The following is an 18,457-nucleotide window of genomic DNA, read 5'->3' as shown; positions in this document are numbered from 1 at the left end:
ATTAGCAGTTTACCCTTTTCCTCAATCTAGTGCGATATCAGAGTTGGTATATTTAATTTTTGGGGGTGTGTGGGTGACACCTCCCCCCGCAGGAGTGGTGCAGGGGGGCACAACCCCCCTGCAAAAGTGATTTAAAAAAAGTAGTTGCTGTATTTAATATTTTAATTTCTAAGGCCACTTCTACATTTGGAAATACCAGATTGTGAGGTACTACATTAATACAAAAATAAAAAAATGTTACAATTAAAAATGTTAAACTATGAGTTTTAGTTTTTATTCAGATATTTTTTTTAATACGGAGTCTTAGAGTTTTAATACAATGCTTAGGTCTTGTAATTGTTTGCATGTTCTGCATGTTCCGGAGTCATTTAGTGACAGACATGTAGCATTTTGTTAGGGTGGCCGACTAAAATCATTCAATAATATTGTGTTTGATGATTATCAGCAAAAATATATCCACAGGCTCCCAGATAAAAACAAATGGTTTAATGCATCAAGATCAAAATAAAAGCTTCAGTAAGCGCTTTCGTCTTCTAACTCTTTTACAAAGACTTCTTCAGACTGAAGTAAACAGCAAAATTAATGTTTAAATATCTTAAAAATCATCACCTAACATAACATCACATGACCTTACTAAAAACACTTGTTCCTAGTGCTTTAACCCTTTCCTTTTCAAATAGCTGACAAATTCTTCTCTATTGTTTAATCTTGGTGGAAAGCAGGTATTTAGACTTACTTGCCAGCAGTATTCCAACCACCCTAGTTCTTCTTCAATTTTAATAATATTTGCTTCAATGGATACCGTATCAAGTACTATAAATTTAAAATCTACCTTACATTTGTTTGTTTTATAATGTTTACATAATGCATTCCTCTCATCACCTGACTGAATGGCATATTTATGCTCATATACCCTTCTGTTTAATTCTCGAGTGGTTCTTCCAACATAATATGATTTGCATTGGCTACAGAAACATAAGTAAACAACATTTTTAGACTTACAACTAAATTGGCCTGGAATTTTGACTTTTATTCCCCCTATTTTTATTTAATTTTCTTCCGTAAAAATGTAAGTGCACATATTACCATTATAGTATTTAATCATCCCACATTTTCTGTTACTTCTTTCATTTGGCTTTTTCAGTTTTTCCTGAAAATAATTTTTAAAGTTTTTTCCTTTTCTTTGTACAAACAGAGGATTATCACCTACTTTTCTAAACACATCATTGTTTATTCTTAGTAGTCCCCAGTTTTTTCTTATCACATTTTTTATAGCTGATGAATCTACGCTGTTTTGAATGGCCATAGAAGTTTTTCTTTTATAACGTTTTTTTTTTCTTTTCTATCTGGGATTTTTCCCCTCATCTCTAGTCTTTCTTCTAATAATTTATTTACTTCATATTCTGGGTATCTTCGTTTTCTAACTCTATTACAAAAGGAACTAGCTTCTTCTAAAAACTCATCTTCACTGTTTGTGAGCCCACTTATTCTAGACAGTTGCCCCTTTATTATATTTAGCTTAGTCTTTTTAGGATGCATACTAGAGAAGTGCAGATACATATTGTTCTGCACCTCCTTTTTATAAATTCTTGATATTAATTTGTTATTCTTTTTATACAAAAACAAGTATGTGCACACATTATTTATATATACCAAGAATTCTTCTAGTTCCTCATACGTACCTCTCCATATTAATAGTACATCATCAATAAATCTAAAAAACATTTTTATGCTATTTTTATATTTGCTTTGTAACGCATGACTGGTTTCCCATCCATGCATAAATAAATTTGCATAAATTTCCATTTCTTCATCATTCGGTATCATAGTGTACAAGGATTTAATATCAAGTGTTACAAGTAAATCATTTTCATTTACTGCTATTTTCTCAATTTTTTCTAGCAAATTGAAACTGTCCCTAATATACATAGAGGTATGTGGGATCATTTTTTTGTAAGAACTTATCTACAAATACAGACATACCTTCTGTTTTACTGTTCTTACTAGTCACTATTGGCCTAAGTGGGGGTTCTTCCAGGTCCTTATGAACTTTGGGTATTCCATACATTTTACTTATTTTAAGGTTGGTATTTGCTAGACTCTTCCTTATTTTTTCATCTATTTTACCAGCATTATACCATTCTTCTATACATGCATCAATAAATCTATACCCTCTTTTCATATCTTGCATAGTTATTTTTTTGTAATACTTATCGTCTGTTAACAGCAGTTTCATCTTGGCTTCATATATATTTTTGTCTAATACAACAAGTGATCCTCCTTTGTCAGCTTTGAAAAATAAAATGTCATTGTTGTTCATCATATTATGAAACACTACTTTTTCATGTCTAGTTAAATTATATTTAAATTCAGCTTTTTTATCTAAAATTTCAATAATTTGCATTTCACAAATATTTAAGAACATTTCTAAATCTTTATGCTAGGGTGGATTACAACTACTAGGTCTATAACAAACAGCATTACTTTCAGCATGGTCATTTCTATTAAACAATATATCAAAATTTAAAAGTCTCACATAGTCTCTGAGATCATTGATAGTTTGTAATTCGTCGGCTCTTTGGGCTGGTGCAGAATTCTAGCCTTTACTCAGCACCTTACATTCTTCATTATTTAATGTATAGCTAGACAAATTAATAATAATAAAGTTTTCAGTACGTATGTTCTCCGGTATGCACTCCTTTGGTTCCAGTTCTTCCATTTCGGCCCTTTCTTCACAAAGTTGTTTTTTGTTGGCTTCTTATAATTATTAGCATTTGTATTTTTGTTTGCATTACTTGCAGTCACTTAGGCCCATGATCTATTTTCACCATTCACCCTTTGGTAAACTTCCACAATTTGATTTTTGTTAGGATATGTCAGTTGTTTAGATGTGCTCGCCACCGCTTTCTCCTGTCCTTTGTTTTCATTAATAATTACTGTATTTCCTCCTTGTGAACCTGACTGTGTTTGTGACCCACTCATATTTGTAGTCCCAGCATTATTTTAATTTTCTCCTGGTTTACTAGATTTTTTAGTTTACAGTCGTTCAGACTGCCTCACCATGCTTGACTCTTCAGCCCCAACATTGGCATCTTGCGTCATTTCCTCTGGCTGCACATTTCCTTGTAGCTGTAAACCATATGCAGAGGCCACTCCCCCTGCATATTCAACACGATCCCCCCTCATACTTTATTTTACTGCTACTGTTTTATTCAATTTATCCAGATTTTCATGGATAAAGTGCATTTTGTTGTTAAAATTCACATCAGAGGTGTTTTCTTTTAACATATTGAAAATTGCCTGAGCATTTTCAGTTAGTTCTTTCATCTTAATGCTATTATAACTGTGTAGCAGTTCAATATATTGAATACCCGCTGTCTGGTTTATTTGTAACCATTTATCTACCAACTGTTTTGGTAGATTTTCACCTGCTGGCAATTTTAAAATTCTGAGTCCCTTCGGGATTCTCTGAACTTTTAAATTGTTTTCAAAGTAAATATTGTCCCACTGCAGGCGCTTTAACTGTATTAGGTTTTTCTCTAACTTTGAAAACATCTCATTATGGTTCACACAACGTTCATTATATCCTTCTTGTTCATTCATATTTTTGTTGTTAAAAGGATTATCAGGAAATGCCAAACAGTTCTTTAACACTTCATCACTTGACAATAAGCTGGTACTTAACTTATTGGAAGTTCCTTCATTGCTGGTTATAAACGAGCCCATTGGTGTGTCATTCAGTACACATCCTGTTGTTACTACAGTAAAGTTAGAGCCAAAATTACCAAAGTTATCCATAAGGAACCAGCTGCAACGACTAGATAAATTTTCACAAACAGCAGCCAAGTAGCACAAACAGTCAAAATCAGCAAAAATATATCCACAGGCTCCCAGATGAATAAACAAATGGTTTAATGCGACAAGACTAAAATAAAAGCTTCAGTAAGTGCTTACATCTTCTCTTTTACAAAGACTTCTTCAGACTGAAGTAAACAGCAAAATTAATGTTTAAATATCTTAAAAAACCATCACCTGACAACATCACATGACCTTACTAAAAACACATGTTCCTAGTGCTTTAACCCTTTCCTTTTCAAATAGCTGACAAATTATTTTCTATCTTCTCAATCTAGTGCGATCTCAGAGTTGGTATATTTAATTTTTAATGGGTGTGGAGGGGCACAGCCCCCCACAAGAGTGGTGCAGGGGAGCACGACCCCCCCTGCAAAAATGATGTAAAAAAAAAAGTGTTTGCTGTTTTTAATATTTTAATTTGTAAGGCCACGTCAACTTTTGGAAATACCAGATTGTGAGGTACTGCAGTAATACAAAAATAAAAAAAATGTTACAATTAAAAATTTTAAACTACTAGTTTTAGTTTTTATTCAGATTTTTTTTTAAATACGGAGTCTTAGAGTTTTAATACAGTGCTTAGATCTTGTAATTGTTTGCATGTTCTGCATGTTCCGGAGTCGTTTAGTGACACAACGTAGCATTTTGTTAGGGTGGCCGACTAAAATCATTCAATAATATTGTGTTTGATGATTATACTGTTTGCTAAATTGGTAGTTTGATGAGAATAGTTAGATGAGTAGGTATTCATTAAAATGAGCATTCGATTAAGTGATATAGACCTAGATATAGATATATATGGGAAGCTCATCTTTGGTAGACTAGTTCTTTTGTTGAAATGAGAAAAAGCTGGGTACAGCTGTTCGAACATTACTGACTTTTTCTTTTCTTTTTATCTGTTTATCTTTAAAAATAGTTCCTCAGGGATTAAGATTGTACAAATTTCCTTTTGGTATTTTTTATAATAATGATGTGATAAATGGTTTTATAAACTTTTCTGATGACACAGGGATGGGTTTACTCAAAAAAACATTTTTTTATTATGAAAAACAGAGCTGTGGGAGGAAGTGGAAGTTTTAGATGGAAAGATTAGGGAGGATTTATTATTTTCCCAATACAATGAGTTATATTTCACAATATTAGAGAAAGTAGAAAGAAGTTACAATAATATTTTCCACAAAAAAAGCATAAATTGGAACGAGATTTGAAACAATATCACAACAAGCAGGTGTATTCTACAATGCATGTATTGAATTATAACAGTAACAATGTGTATGCTGGAGGGGAAACAGAACCACTAAGTTACAGTGAGGTATTAAGAGGAAATAGTGAGCACAATACTAATTGTGAATCAGTACATGGAGAAGGGCAGGATTTTTCCAACAGTCAGGTGCTTGGAGAGGATGTCTCAAAGGTACACAGAGAAGGGAGAATACAACAGGCGGTATTATCCACAGTCACAGAAGAAGACTTATTATCAGAATGGGAACAGGTTCAATAATTAAATAACACAATTGTGAATAGTAGAAATGGGTTTACTATGTACAATTATACAGATAGACAGATTACGGAAGAATATTTTCATTTATTTTCTAAATGGGTGAAATTTATTCCTGATGGAAAAAGAGATTTAGTAGATAACATTTTGGCTTTGAAACTATACACAAGGAAATTAAATTGTGAAATATTTTTTTGAGAAGCTGCTAGGGAAATTAATGGTGTTCCTCCTTCAAGGACACCCGCACCTAGAAAGAGAAGTACATTTAATCCTCTTTTACACCCCCAGTGGATACTTTTGAAAAGTTTGTGTTGGAAGATATTTATAAAATACACGAATTTAACAAGGGATGAGTATAAGTTGTTAATGGATTTGAGGAGGGATGGGGCTGTGTACGTATTATGACCCCAGATAAAGGTGGAGGTGTGTTTTTATTTAAATCTACTGATTACTTTAATGAGATGCAAAAACTTCTTCTTGATGATACAACTTACGTAGGGGTGTCTAAGAATCGGATTAATATTTCTTATTCTAGAATAGACTCATGTTTAGAAAAATATTTATTCAACAATAGAATTGATCCTGATTTATATAATTTTCTATACAGAAAAGACCCTGTCATCCCGGTATTGTTCGGAATACCTAAGATGCATAAAAATGTGATGAAACTTCCTTTTAGGCCATTTGTGGCTGCTAGAAGATCGAAGACACACCCCTTGGCAGTATTCATTGATAATTGTGTACAACATGTTGTAGAAAAAACTCAACACTTAGTTAAGGACTCATGGGACTTTTTGGGTTTATTAAAAAAGGAAATGTGGTCCAGGGAATTGATTTTTCTAACTACTGATCTGAAAGATCTCTTTACTATAATTCCTAAAGATGATGGGTATTGCACTATTCGAGGAAACTTTGTTTCATTTTTCTAATCTGAAACATGAACAGGTGACTCTAATTTGTGAACTCATGAGTATTGTGTTGGAGAATAATTTTATTTCATTTGAAGGGGAGTATTACCAGCAGATTAAGGGAGTGACAATGGGGGCAGCCCTTGCCCCACTCCATGCAAATTTAGTACTTTTGGGATGGGAAAACACTTTTGTAAAAGGCTGCCCCTTTTGGAATAAAGTAAAAATGTATTCCCATTTCTTGGATGACATTTTTATGTTGTGGCAAGGAACCAATGCTGAGATAGAAGAATTTGTACAATACTTGAAGAATTTGTACAATACTTAAACAATACTACAAATTTCCTTAAATTCACTTTTAAGTTTGACATGGATGGAATTAATTATTTGGATACCTTCATAACACATGGATACAATGGATTTAAGTCCAGAGTATATAGGAAAGATACTTTTTGTAATGTTTACTTGCACTTTGACAATTATCACCCATTGAATCAAAAAAAGAGCATAATTATAGGACAAGTAATAAGAGTTGCTCGGATGACATCACATTTTGAGGATGCCAAAGTTGAACTTGATAAAATGTCTGCAATGTTCCAGGAAAGGGGGTACCCCAAGAGTTGTATAGATGAGATTATTGGAGAAGTACATGGAAAGTGGGGTACTCTGTATAAGCCACTTCTGGGAGTGGGTCTGGATAAGGATATAACCCAGGGTGGGACACATGAAGTACAAAATGTTTATGACAGAGCATGCGTATTGCAATATAACCATCTTACTAGTAAAATAAAGAAGGCCCTGCTACATAACTGGAACATTGTCAGAACAAATAATGAAGTTTTGTCACTAAAATGAGCAAATTTTAAAAAGCTTTTTGAATGTAAGCTAGTGGTAAGAAAACCAACAGACCATGGAACGGGAGTATGTGTTAGTTGTAGTCAATGTCCATATATAATCAGAGTGACTTCTGTAATACTTAACAACTGTTTAAAGAGTAAACTAATTTTCAAAAAAGGAATTTGTAGTACAAGTAGGGTGGTGTATTTAGCAGTATGTGAGACATATTCACATTTTTATGTTCATTAAAGTGTAGAATTTATGAACACCTGAACAATATAAAAAAACTAAAAATGAAGTAACACCCTGTGCAAAAAATCAATGATTTGCATTTCCTTTTCGAAATTTATGTTTGGTATATTACATATTATTAGATTGGATCAAAGAGGAGGTGACTGGAAAAACAATTTGAAAAAGGAGGAGACTGAATGGCAGCTAAGATTGGCTGCAATGTTCCCTCCTGGATTAAATGCTGCAATATGTATTTCTCCCATCTTAAATGAAATAGCTAATACTTTTTGATTAAAAGAACAATATAACTTTTCCATGATTCAGTAGGTACACACAAAAAAGTGATTTTATTACATATATTTATTATATATGTTTTTATTACATATGTTTTTACACGTTTAAAGATGGTGTTTTTATATTTAAATATATATATTTATTAACACGTTTTTTTAACTATTTTCTATGAACTTTGGATACATGATGTTGGTTGGTTAAAGAATTATGATGTCATCTAATTGGGCTATTTAAATTGGATAGGCAATGTACTGTGTTGTATCCTGATGAAGTCTCCTAAGATGAGATTAAAGCACTTAATACTGATTTTATATATATTTTTTTGGTTTTATGTATTAAAGTTGTTCACTTGCTGGGACTGGACCATTATTTTTCATATTCACAGCATCTGTACCTGTCAAGGGAACATGCAAAGGTATGCCCAACTGAAATGAATGGGGAATATTTTGTGTCTATTCTACTGCCTCATAACGAGTCAGAAATTAAGTTCAGTACTTTTTTACTAAGGCTGTTGTTCATGTAATGCTGACAGTTCACTAAGCTAGTTCATGAAATAGCAAAAGATGCAGTTCATGAAATAGCAAAAGATGCAGTATTAAATTACATTCATTTAACAGGGAAAGCTCTTTTTATCTGCTACACATTAGCGAGTAGGACTATGCTTATTAGCCATGAAATTCAGCAATCATCTGTTCTAACTCACTGAGATAAAATTATGGATCTGTGGGAATTTAACTTTTAAATGTGTAAGTAACAGATTACTTGTCCAAGGTATAACTTTCTGATTAAGGTAACTCAGCTTGTCATATAAATAAGATGATCAGTGGACAAATAGCTTTAAATGGCAAGAGTCCAGACATTATTTCATACTTGAAGTACAGGTGTTTTTGTCTGCTTGTCAGTATGCAATAAATCTTAGGTGATGAGATCTCAAAACTCTTCAGAATGCTTATTATCACAATGTGGTAACTTGAGTGTGTGTTTCTGTAAGACATAATTTTCATTCTTGTTTTAAATGTGAATAAATTAGGAACATGCAAAGGAAGAGCTGGATGCCTGGAAGATAGTCCGTGTTAGTGAAGATTTCCGAGTAATAGCTTTGGGCCTGCCAGTTCCTAAGTATACAGGCAATCCGTTGGATCCTCCTCTTCGATCTCGGTTTCAGGCCAGAGATGTTTATTATGTACCTTTTAAGGTGAGTGTCACTTGTGATTCATATACTTGGGGTCAGTTAGCAACTTCCTTTCAGAAATTTACTATTTTTGATAAAAGAAAGGAAACCATTTGATGCTTTTTGGAATGCAATGGTGATCAAATGTTTTGTAGAGTATTTTTGCTTATGAAACCATTAATTGTGCTGTAAATTGTGTGGCTCTGCAGCACCAGAAAATATTATATCCAGAAAAACAAGAAGAGAGATGTGCAGGTGACTTTGTACTTTGGAGAACAAACCAGACGTGTTACAAGAACGAACATGAACGCTTACTTTAGACATCAGATTCACTGACAGCATAACTTCATTACAATAGCAAGTACAGGAAGATGAGGGAAAAACAGAGTATGTTGTTCGCATACACCTCAGTGTATTTTCTTCAGAAAATGATTACTTGGTAAAACTTAATAGACTTGAATGCCTGTTTTCAGGTCTAGCTCTGTGAATCAGAGACATGAAACTTTGGACTGTGACCTACATGACGTGGGATTAATTAGTGACACAAGCGCTGACTGGGAGTTTGCAGAACATGGTGCCTCACCTATCCTGTGAGAAAGTTGATAGTAGGCACCCAAAACCCAGTATTAGCCACAGTCACCAGGTCAATAACACTGAAGTGTCTGTCTGTCCCACATCACTTCCTGCGGCTTAGGAGAAAAGACAGATTTTCTGTTGCACGGCTGACTCCCATCCAGTCCATTTGATGCTCAGAGACACAGCAGTCACGGTTTAATTTTGGCACACAAATGCCTACCAAGTAGTACTACAGACTGCAGCTGAGACCTCTGAATGAGTGGAAGGCATACATGTTAGGTCACAATTATTCTAGGGAGCAATTGTCAGGCTGCTCTGGAGATGGAGAGAAACCCTGGTTTCTGCCTGGATGATATCTTCCAATGTCTAAGTTTTGCTCAGAAAGGAATGAATAGGTTGTTTGAATTATGGGTTTGCTAATGATATATAAAGGCCTAAAAAATAAGTAAAATATCGGTGCTAATGACAGAATGACTGAAGTTGGAAGATGAGTGCCAGCACTCGGGAATGAGGAACCTACCCAGAGCACACATACATTTTAGACTGCATGGAGCTTAGGGGATAGCAGATTTAAAAATAAATAAATATGTAGTTAAAAAAAAAAGAATTGTAACACTAACCTGGGTGGAAACTCCCAGATATGCTCAGAATTAGTCCAAAATGATACAAAAATCACTGAACCCACAGACATTGCCAACATACTGGCAGACAGGTTCAGTGCAAACTTCACCCCCCTCTCCCCCCCTAAAGGAGAGATAACTATCCCAGCCGAGTGTAGCCTCCCGGACATCTCAAATGCGCAGGTGAAAGCTGCTTTCTCTAAAGCTAAAAACACAGCATCAATGGGACCGGGTGGTGTCCCCGGCTGTGTGCTACACGAGCTAAATGAGGAATTAAACCCGCACATAAGGCAGCTGTTTAATCACAGCCTTACCACAGGATACGTGCCCAAGGAGTGGCGTACGGCAACTGTGGTCCCACTCCACAAAGGCGGCGCCACTACGGACCCTGGTAATTACCGCCCATAAGCTTAACAAGTCTAGTCTGCAAAGCTATGGAGAGGATCATAATGGAGCTCATAAACAAAGATATAGGGGACTTGCAGACATTGGACCCGACCCAGTTTGGCTTTGTCAAGGGAAGATCATGCCTTTTGAACTTGGTCGACTTCTTGAAACAGTCACCAAGGCCATTGATGAGGAAAGGCAGTCCATACAGCCTACCTTGACCTTGCAAAGGCTTTACACAATACCCCACTCGGGTATTGTAGAAAAACTACCAGCTTAAATGTAAACCCATATGTCACAAGATGGGTTGCAAACTGGCTTAAGGACAGAACCCACAGGGTTAGAGTTGCTGGCGCTGTGTCAGACTCCAAGCCGGTCACAAGTGGTGTCCCACAGGGCTCGGTCCTTGGCCCCTATTGTTTGGCATCTACTTCTCAGAAGTACAGGCCAACATGGGAGGACTTTGGCTGACAAAGTTTGCAGGCGACTGCAAACTGGGCGCCATAGTGGAAAGTGCATCGGACACGGATATCCTTCAGAAGGGACTCACGGAAACAGATAGCTGGTGCCAGAGCCATGGCCTGAAGTTAAACGCCAAAAAACGTATAGTCATACCCTTCGGGAAAAACAAGGTAACCCCAAGCTACCATATAGGTGGCAATCCACTAAGCACAGAAGAGGTTATCAGGGACCTGGGGACCCAGGTTGACAGTGGCCTTTCTTTTGACACTCACATTGCTAAAGTGGTTAGAAAGACCTTCTACATTGCCCACCTGATCATGAAGGGATTCACATCCAGATCTAGTGAGGTCATTGTTCCCCTGTACTCTTCACTTATCAGACCAATGATCGAGTACAATGCCCCATTCGGGATGTATCTCACCCGACATCTGCAGCAATTGGAGAGACCCCAAAAGTTCCTCACCAAAAGGATAAAGGGACTCCAAAATCTGTCATATGCTGCCAGATTGAAGAAACTCCAGCTCTATTCAGTCACATACCGTCTGCTCAGAGGTGACATGTGCCTGACATACAAGGCCATGTCCAACCCGGAATTAATGGACATGCTCCACCTCAAAAATCCAAATCCACCAAAACCACTAGAGCAAGCGACTTAAACCTTAGCACGGATATAAATAGGACGTGCTGGAGGGATAGATTTATCACTCAGAGACTCCCTATGCTGTGGAATAAAATCCCGGTCCATGTGAGGCAGAGCACCTCGCTGACTCTGTTCAAGAGAAATCTAGACCTGTGGATGGGAGATCGTAGGTTTACCCCGGGAATCATATCTGTGTCACTGCTGGACAGAGGCACAACAAACTAATGGGCACAGTATTTTTTCATATAAGGGGTGGCGTAAGCCACAAAAATTTGGGCTAGGCTTATAAATGCCTTAGGGCAGATAGCCTAGTATAAACCTATGAACCTATGAACCTATGAACTAACCTGAGGGATAAACTCAGATCACATAGTTCTTTTAAATGAAGAACTGCAGGTTATTATAAACTGCTTTTGAAGTTCTGCACACAGCATACTAGGAATATTTGTTTTGTTAGTGTAAAACCTTGGGCAAATAAATCAGAAGAATGGTAAAGGTGTGGGATCAAACTTGGAAGGGTCTAATTACAAAAGAAACTAATTTCAAGCATTGTGGGTGCTGTACTTCACTGGGCAAGTGATAAAGAAATCTCTTTGAAGCTTGCCCCAGTGAATGATCATAAACGGTGTATAAAAGGAGAAGAAGAAAAGCACTATCAACTTGAGTGTCATTTTATTGTCCTATTTTGGAAGTAGTACTTCTCCAAAACAGCTTCAGACATTTTTTGTTCTTTTGAGTACAGACAAAATATTTTTTTTTTTTATCTGTGACCACTTCCTTTTACAAATATTTATTTTGCTGAAAAAGAACAAAATCCTTTTAAAAGAGTTGCTTTGTCATTGTGTTCTATTAGGCCTTACAGCAACAGTGTTCTGCGGGGGGATAAGATGATTTTGGTGTTTTGTGAAGTCATTAACTTTTGTGCAGTCTACCTGCCTGTTTTTGACTTTTGAAATAATCCTGACTAAAGCATAGTTTACTTTTTGATATAATAATACAGTTTATTGGCTATGTTATATCAACAAGCACCATTATTATTTGGCTATCCTTGGCAGCAGTGTTGACAATGGAAGAGTTAGACAGAGGTATGCAATGTAAAACATATAAAACAAAAAAGCTGAAAGCCCTAATCCCTTTGTGGCAATTTGAAGAACCTTGAACGTTACTACTGACATGAATTTTTGGATGGTGTCCAACCAACTAATGGTAGTTTATCTTTACTGCTCTGCTTTCACTATGGCACTTGTATTGTAGTATCTCGGTAAATCTGAAGCTTGGAATGATAGGAAGCCTATATCATTCCAAACCAGTAAGTTGAAAGAGGTACCGAGCAGCTAGTAACTAAAGAAAAAAATCATTAGTTAGTATCCCAGTCCTGGTAAAATTCTTCCTCGTTCTTTAATGCTTCTATGGTGAAAGAAGTATGAGAGTCGTCATTCTGTGTTAAAATCTTCCTCTTTATTAATTCATGCAGGTGACAGAGCAAATCTGTTAGATTGAGGAATCAAGATTGCAAATTTACCTAACTGATGTCTATTACAATAGGGGTATTTGCAAAGTATCCCTAATAACAATCTAGAACGGTGAGTAAACATATCAAATGGCCAACCAAAGCTGTGAAAAGTTTACAGGAAAATCTGCAAGACAAGTTTTCACTGTGTGATTCCTTAAAAGTCCTAGTATAAGAGGCTCATGGAAAGTGTGCAAATGACCACTTGAGGCCATCCTGTGCTTAAGATTTCACATACAATAAACCAAATCAATATATGCTTTCGTTATCGAGCAGGAATGCTCCAATAGTATAGCTTAAAAATATATATAAAGTATATAAAACATATATAAAGTAGATGTAAGACCAGAAACTTTAGAAAAGAGATATAAAAAGCCATCATGTGTCTTGACACTACGCTTTCGGCAATGGGGCTTAATCAGATCTACCTTTTGAAAAATGGAACAAGTCCATTATACCAGCACCAAATTGAGGACTAACCAAATTGGGTCATTAAATATAATGACTGTATGATACTAGTATCAGGAAGACATTATGGAGATTATTAATCTAAACATAACAAAACATTATTACGAAAACAAGCTAAATTCTTGAGCTTTTCTTTCAGGGATAGTAGTAGTAGGCTTGGTGGTTAATTCTTCTTAGGTTCAAAATGCTTTTTATGGAGATATGGGTGTTAAGTCCAGGAGGCCAATTAGCCAGAAGGCTTTCAGGGTAAGTACTGGGAGAATAGTAGTTTGCCAAGAGAGGTAAACTTCAGTAGTGGAGTAAAGTATTTGGACATAATTTCTGTTTGTTTACATGCCAGTTCCTGGGATACTTGCGAAATCATTGATTGTTGTTAGTTAGATATCTGCATGGGCCCTCTTTGGTTACAGGGGATGTCCTTCTATATCACTGTTGTGGTATCCTAAACAGAAGAGATCTCCTTCCCTGGGCAGCCTGATGCTCAGACAGTATAAAAAAGCCTAATGATCTTTTATGCATTGTGCAACCCATTAATGCTCCCTGCACAGAATGTAGGGCATAAAAGGGATGCACAGATGCAACTGCCCAAAACTTTTTTGCTGCCAGTTCAAATGCCATTATTTCTTGTTGGTCTGAATGCCTTGTTGTTGTACTGAATACTTAGCCGCCCGATAAGTGCCCCATTCGGGTTGTTTTGTTTTACTTTTCATGGTCTTGTATTTTATTTTGTTATCTAGAGTTCATGTCATCCAAGAAGGGAAAATGTCAGTGTGGGAGGCAGATTCTACATAAGGATCATCACGAACAGTGTCTTTTTTGTTTGGCTACTTCCTACGACCATACCTGTTGTAGTATCTGTAAGGCACTTGTGCCTAAGACACCCAGAAGCCATTTGTCTTCCCTTGCCATTTATCTTGAAAACCAATGGTTTAAACAGTTGGCCCTGGGTACCATGGCAGAATCCTTTAACCCCAAGATACTCCAACTAGGTAAGAAAAATGCCAAGAAGGTTCTGACAGATTCTTTAGTGGTTCAGCCTCCATTGAGCATCCTTTTAAACATGGGTAATAGCTCTGTAGGTCATATACATCGGATTCCTCTGTCATGACCCCATCGGAAGCTGACAAGGATCTGTCTTTTCCTACATCCTCTGAGGCTTTGCAGTAGTCTGCTCTGGATGTCGGAGATGAATCATGGTTGATTACCTTGGCGGGTCCTAGAGGGATTCCACAGATATTGGTCAGGGAGGAGATTCTGAGTTCTCTTACTGAATCTTGCCAAGAGTTGGAATCTCTAGTATTTGTTAGGGCTGATGTCTCCTCCAAGAAAAGACAAAAACTAAAGCATATTTTGGTACATCTTAAGGATCCTCAAAAGGAATGTCAACTGTTTACTCAAGGCTTGTTTTCTGCCTTGATGGCCCTAAAGTCTACACAAGGGGTTTTGGTAACTGCTCGTCCTTGAACCTCTACCCCTTCTAAATGGCTTGGGGAACTGGATTCCTCTGATGAGGGATCTTTGTCCTATTCTTCACAGATGCCTTCACCTTTTGCTTATAGTTCTGATGAAGAGGAGTCTGTTAGTCCTGAGTCTCCTTTTGAAGAATTGTCCTTTGGGGCACAATTGCTAGGGTGATGGAGTACTTTAAATCGGATTCTTCTCAACCATCAGATATTCAGAGATGATATTATTAGTTGCTTCAGGTGAATACTCCTAAACTATCGTCAGTTCCTCCTGTGTTGGCTGCCTTCTTAGATACTTTAATTGCTACTTCCAAGTCCCCTGATTCTCATCCTCCTGCTCCTAAGAAACCTGATACATTCTATAAAGGTACTGAGGATTGCCAATTTTTATTTAAATGTCCTTCTGCTGATCCTGCTGTGGTGTCAGTCTCTTCTGACAAGCCTTCTAAGCTTTTGTCCTCTTCCAAACTTGTGCCTACTGATAAGGAGAGGATTGGTAAGAAAGTTTACACTGCCTGTACTTTGGCCTTAAGAGCTATTAATTACTAGACCCACATGACCAAGTATGCTCTGGCCTTGATTGCTCAGACTTGTCAGGTTATTTCTGACCACCCTGATTTGGAAGACAAATCATCTGCCTTATCTATTTTAGGTTCTGCTTTTCAAGTGGCTAGCCAATCTACTAAGTGTAGGTATGATGCTGTTGATGCCTGTTTCAGGGCTGCAGCTTTTGGGTCTGTCATGAGATTTTATTCTTGCCTTCGTCTCCAGTCTCTGGCTTGAGGACATTAAGGCTAAGCTGTTGGCTGCTCCTTTGGATAATAAATACCTTTTTGGGGCTACTGTTGTTGCTGACTTGTTTAATTCTCTCCTAGAGAAAAGTAAAGCCTTGCAGGACCTTAAACATATTTCTGTCTCTTCTATCCCTAAGTTCCAGAAGAATTATCCTTCTAGATCTACCTTTGTTTGCAGGCAACCCTGCCAGGTCTCCAAGGACAGGAAGGGTGTTAGGTGGGCTCCCTCTGCTAAGGCTTCTCAGATGTCTGTGGCCCAGAAGCCTCACTTCTCTGATAAGGGAGACAATTTACCCCCCTTCTTTTAGCCCAGGTACCTTTGTCCCTTTGTCTTCCAAACTGTCATTTCATCACTTCAAACTCTTGGGCTCTTTCTGTCATCCATCAGGGTTACCTCATGGTATGGTAGTCTCTCTCTACTTTTTTAGGGATTTCTCAACCTCCTGCATAGCAGCTTCCTAATTTCCAGGAGGTTCTAGGGTCCCTGGTGAACCAAGGAACCATTTAACCAATACCCCCTTCCCAAGTGGTGGGAAAGGGTTTTTATTCTAGGATGTTCCTGGCTCCTTGAAAGGAGGGCACTTGGAGACCTATTCTGGATTCTCCCCGCTTAACACCTTTCTCAATGTCTCTTCTTTTTGGATGCTTAGTCTTCAAAACCTGTTTCCTCTTTTATTACCCGAGGCTTTTCTGATGTCCTTGGATCTGAGAGATGCTTACCTTCATATCCCCAGTCACCCTATTTTCAGGAAGTTTATATGCTTTTCTGTGTCTCCCTTTCATTTTCATTTCTCTGCTTTGCCTTTTGGCCTCTTTACTGCCCCAAGGGTATTCACAAAATGCCTAGGTGCTGTGATTGCTTTCTGCAGGGTTAAAGGCATTCAGATTTTTCCTTATGTAGATGACCTGTTGCTTCAGGTGCCTTCTCTGAGTCACCTGTTACAGGATCTGCAGTTCACCATCTCTCTTCTTCAACTTTCAAATGTCCATCCTGACTCCCTCTTAGGATCATGTGCATCTGGGATACAGGATTCAGACAGTGACAATATTGGTCTCTCTTCCACCTCCAAAAGTGTTGTCATTGACAGCTTTCTTTCAATTTGGTCTTCCTCTGACTACCGTGCCAGCCAGGGAGTTTCTTCAGGCACTGGGATTCATGGCCTGTTCTGTTCCAGTGCTTCCAGTTACCAGACTGCATATGCAGAATCTTCAATGTTACCTTAAGTCAGTTTGGCTGCAGCATTGCCACCGTCTGGATTTCTGTGTACTTGTCCTTCCCTTTGTAACGAAAGACTTGAGTGCTGGATTCAAACATTTCTCTTAACCCAGGCTGACTCTTTCAACTTCCAGTCCCATCTCAAGAACTGTTCAATGTTTCAGACATGGGGTGGGGGGCTTCTTTTGGTCACGTGAAAGTTCAGGGTCTCTGGCCTCCCCATCAGAATTCAGACCATATCAACATCAAAGAGATGAGAGCTCTGATTCTGGGCTTTCAAACATTTCACCCCATGTTCTCTCCAGGTCCCTTGAAGGTGTACATAGACAACACTGCAGTGATGTGGTATGTCAACAAGCAGGGAGGCTCACAATCGTACCTCCCCTGCAGGATGGCTGTTCAGGCTTGGGAAGTGTCTCTCAATTATCAGTTAACTCTTTAGGCAGTATACTTTCCTTCAGAGCGTAGTCTAGTGGCAGCCTGTCTGAGCAGGTCCAAAACACAGGCTGACTAATGGATGCTTCACAGAGATGTATTTTTGGACATTGTCTATCAGTGGAGAATTCCACAGGCAAGGTTTAAATATTTAGAATGGGTAATTCTGGTGGTATTTGTTTTGTGGATATGCATAAGGTCCATTAGAGTGGGGTCTGACAGTGCCTTGTATGCCAGGTATAGATCTCTCCTCAAAGCCTGTAGGAGATAGAATACAGGGATAGGATTATGAGGTAGTCTGCTTAGGACATGTATGTTTTAATGAGGAACCTCTGTGAACATTCGAATTGTTGAATATGCCTCCTTAGGTATGTACCAAAGGGGGCATTGTACTCCAATGATAGGTCTGATGAATACTGAATACAGAGTAACAATGACATCCTTGGACCTGGATGCCATACCTTTGTTTATAAGTTGCACAGCACAAAATGATTTCCTCACTACTCTAGACACTTGATGGTCAAAGGCTAGATTACTGTGTATGTGTGTCCACAAGTCCCTAGCTACTGAGTCAACTCATAGGGGTGTGTTGTCAACATAGTTATCAGGGGTGAATGACTTTACAAAGGATACTGTTATGCATATTTTGGCATTACTTTTAGTCCATGGTTCTGACACCAGTTGCTTGTCTGTGTCAGCCCTTCCTGGAGAACATTTGTGTCTATGGACAATTCAGTGACAGCTCCTAATTTGCATTCATCTGCAAATTTAGTCAGCCAGAGGCCATTGACAGTGACCTTGACTTCAGAAAAGTAAATGTCAAAAAGGAGCAGTCCCAGAACCAATCCCTGAGGGACTCAATTTGTGACTGGCCTGTTTGTAGAGGTGGACTCCCCAATTCAAACTTCCTGGGTCCTGTATATGAGACAGCTGGCTATCCACCAGGTGACATAAGGGTTTGTACCTAACCACAATGCCAGAGTGGGGGATTGTATCAAATGCTTTGACCAGGCCAAGGTACACAGTGTGAACCATTTTGCCGTCATCCTTTGTTTTGGTGACCTAAAAGAAATTCACTAAGTTAAGTAGGCATGA

General features: G+C 37.8%; 1 protein-coding gene across 1 annotated transcript in view; it reads left to right on the top strand.

Moving 5' to 3' along the window:
* The window catches only part of VWA8 (von Willebrand factor A domain containing 8), a 3,458,065-nt gene that overhangs the window by 643,095 nt on the left and 2,796,513 nt on the right, over positions 1 to 18,457 (top strand). Inside the window, exon 6 of the mRNA XM_044071701.1 lies at positions 8,651 to 8,815. Coding sequence (XP_043927636.1) covers positions 8,651 to 8,815 — 165 coding nt within the window. The remainder of the gene's footprint in view (positions 1 to 8,650; positions 8,816 to 18,457) is intronic.

The sequence above is a fragment of the Protopterus annectens genome, chromosome 5.part0 (genome assembly GCF_019279795.1).
Source record: "Protopterus annectens isolate FY-2018-M chromosome 5.part0, PAN1.0, whole genome shotgun sequence".
NCBI lineage: Eukaryota > Metazoa > Chordata > Ceratodontiformes > Protopteridae > Protopterus > Protopterus annectens.
Note: the sequence above shows the minus strand (reverse complement) of the source record. Positions and strands in the feature narration are given on the sequence as shown.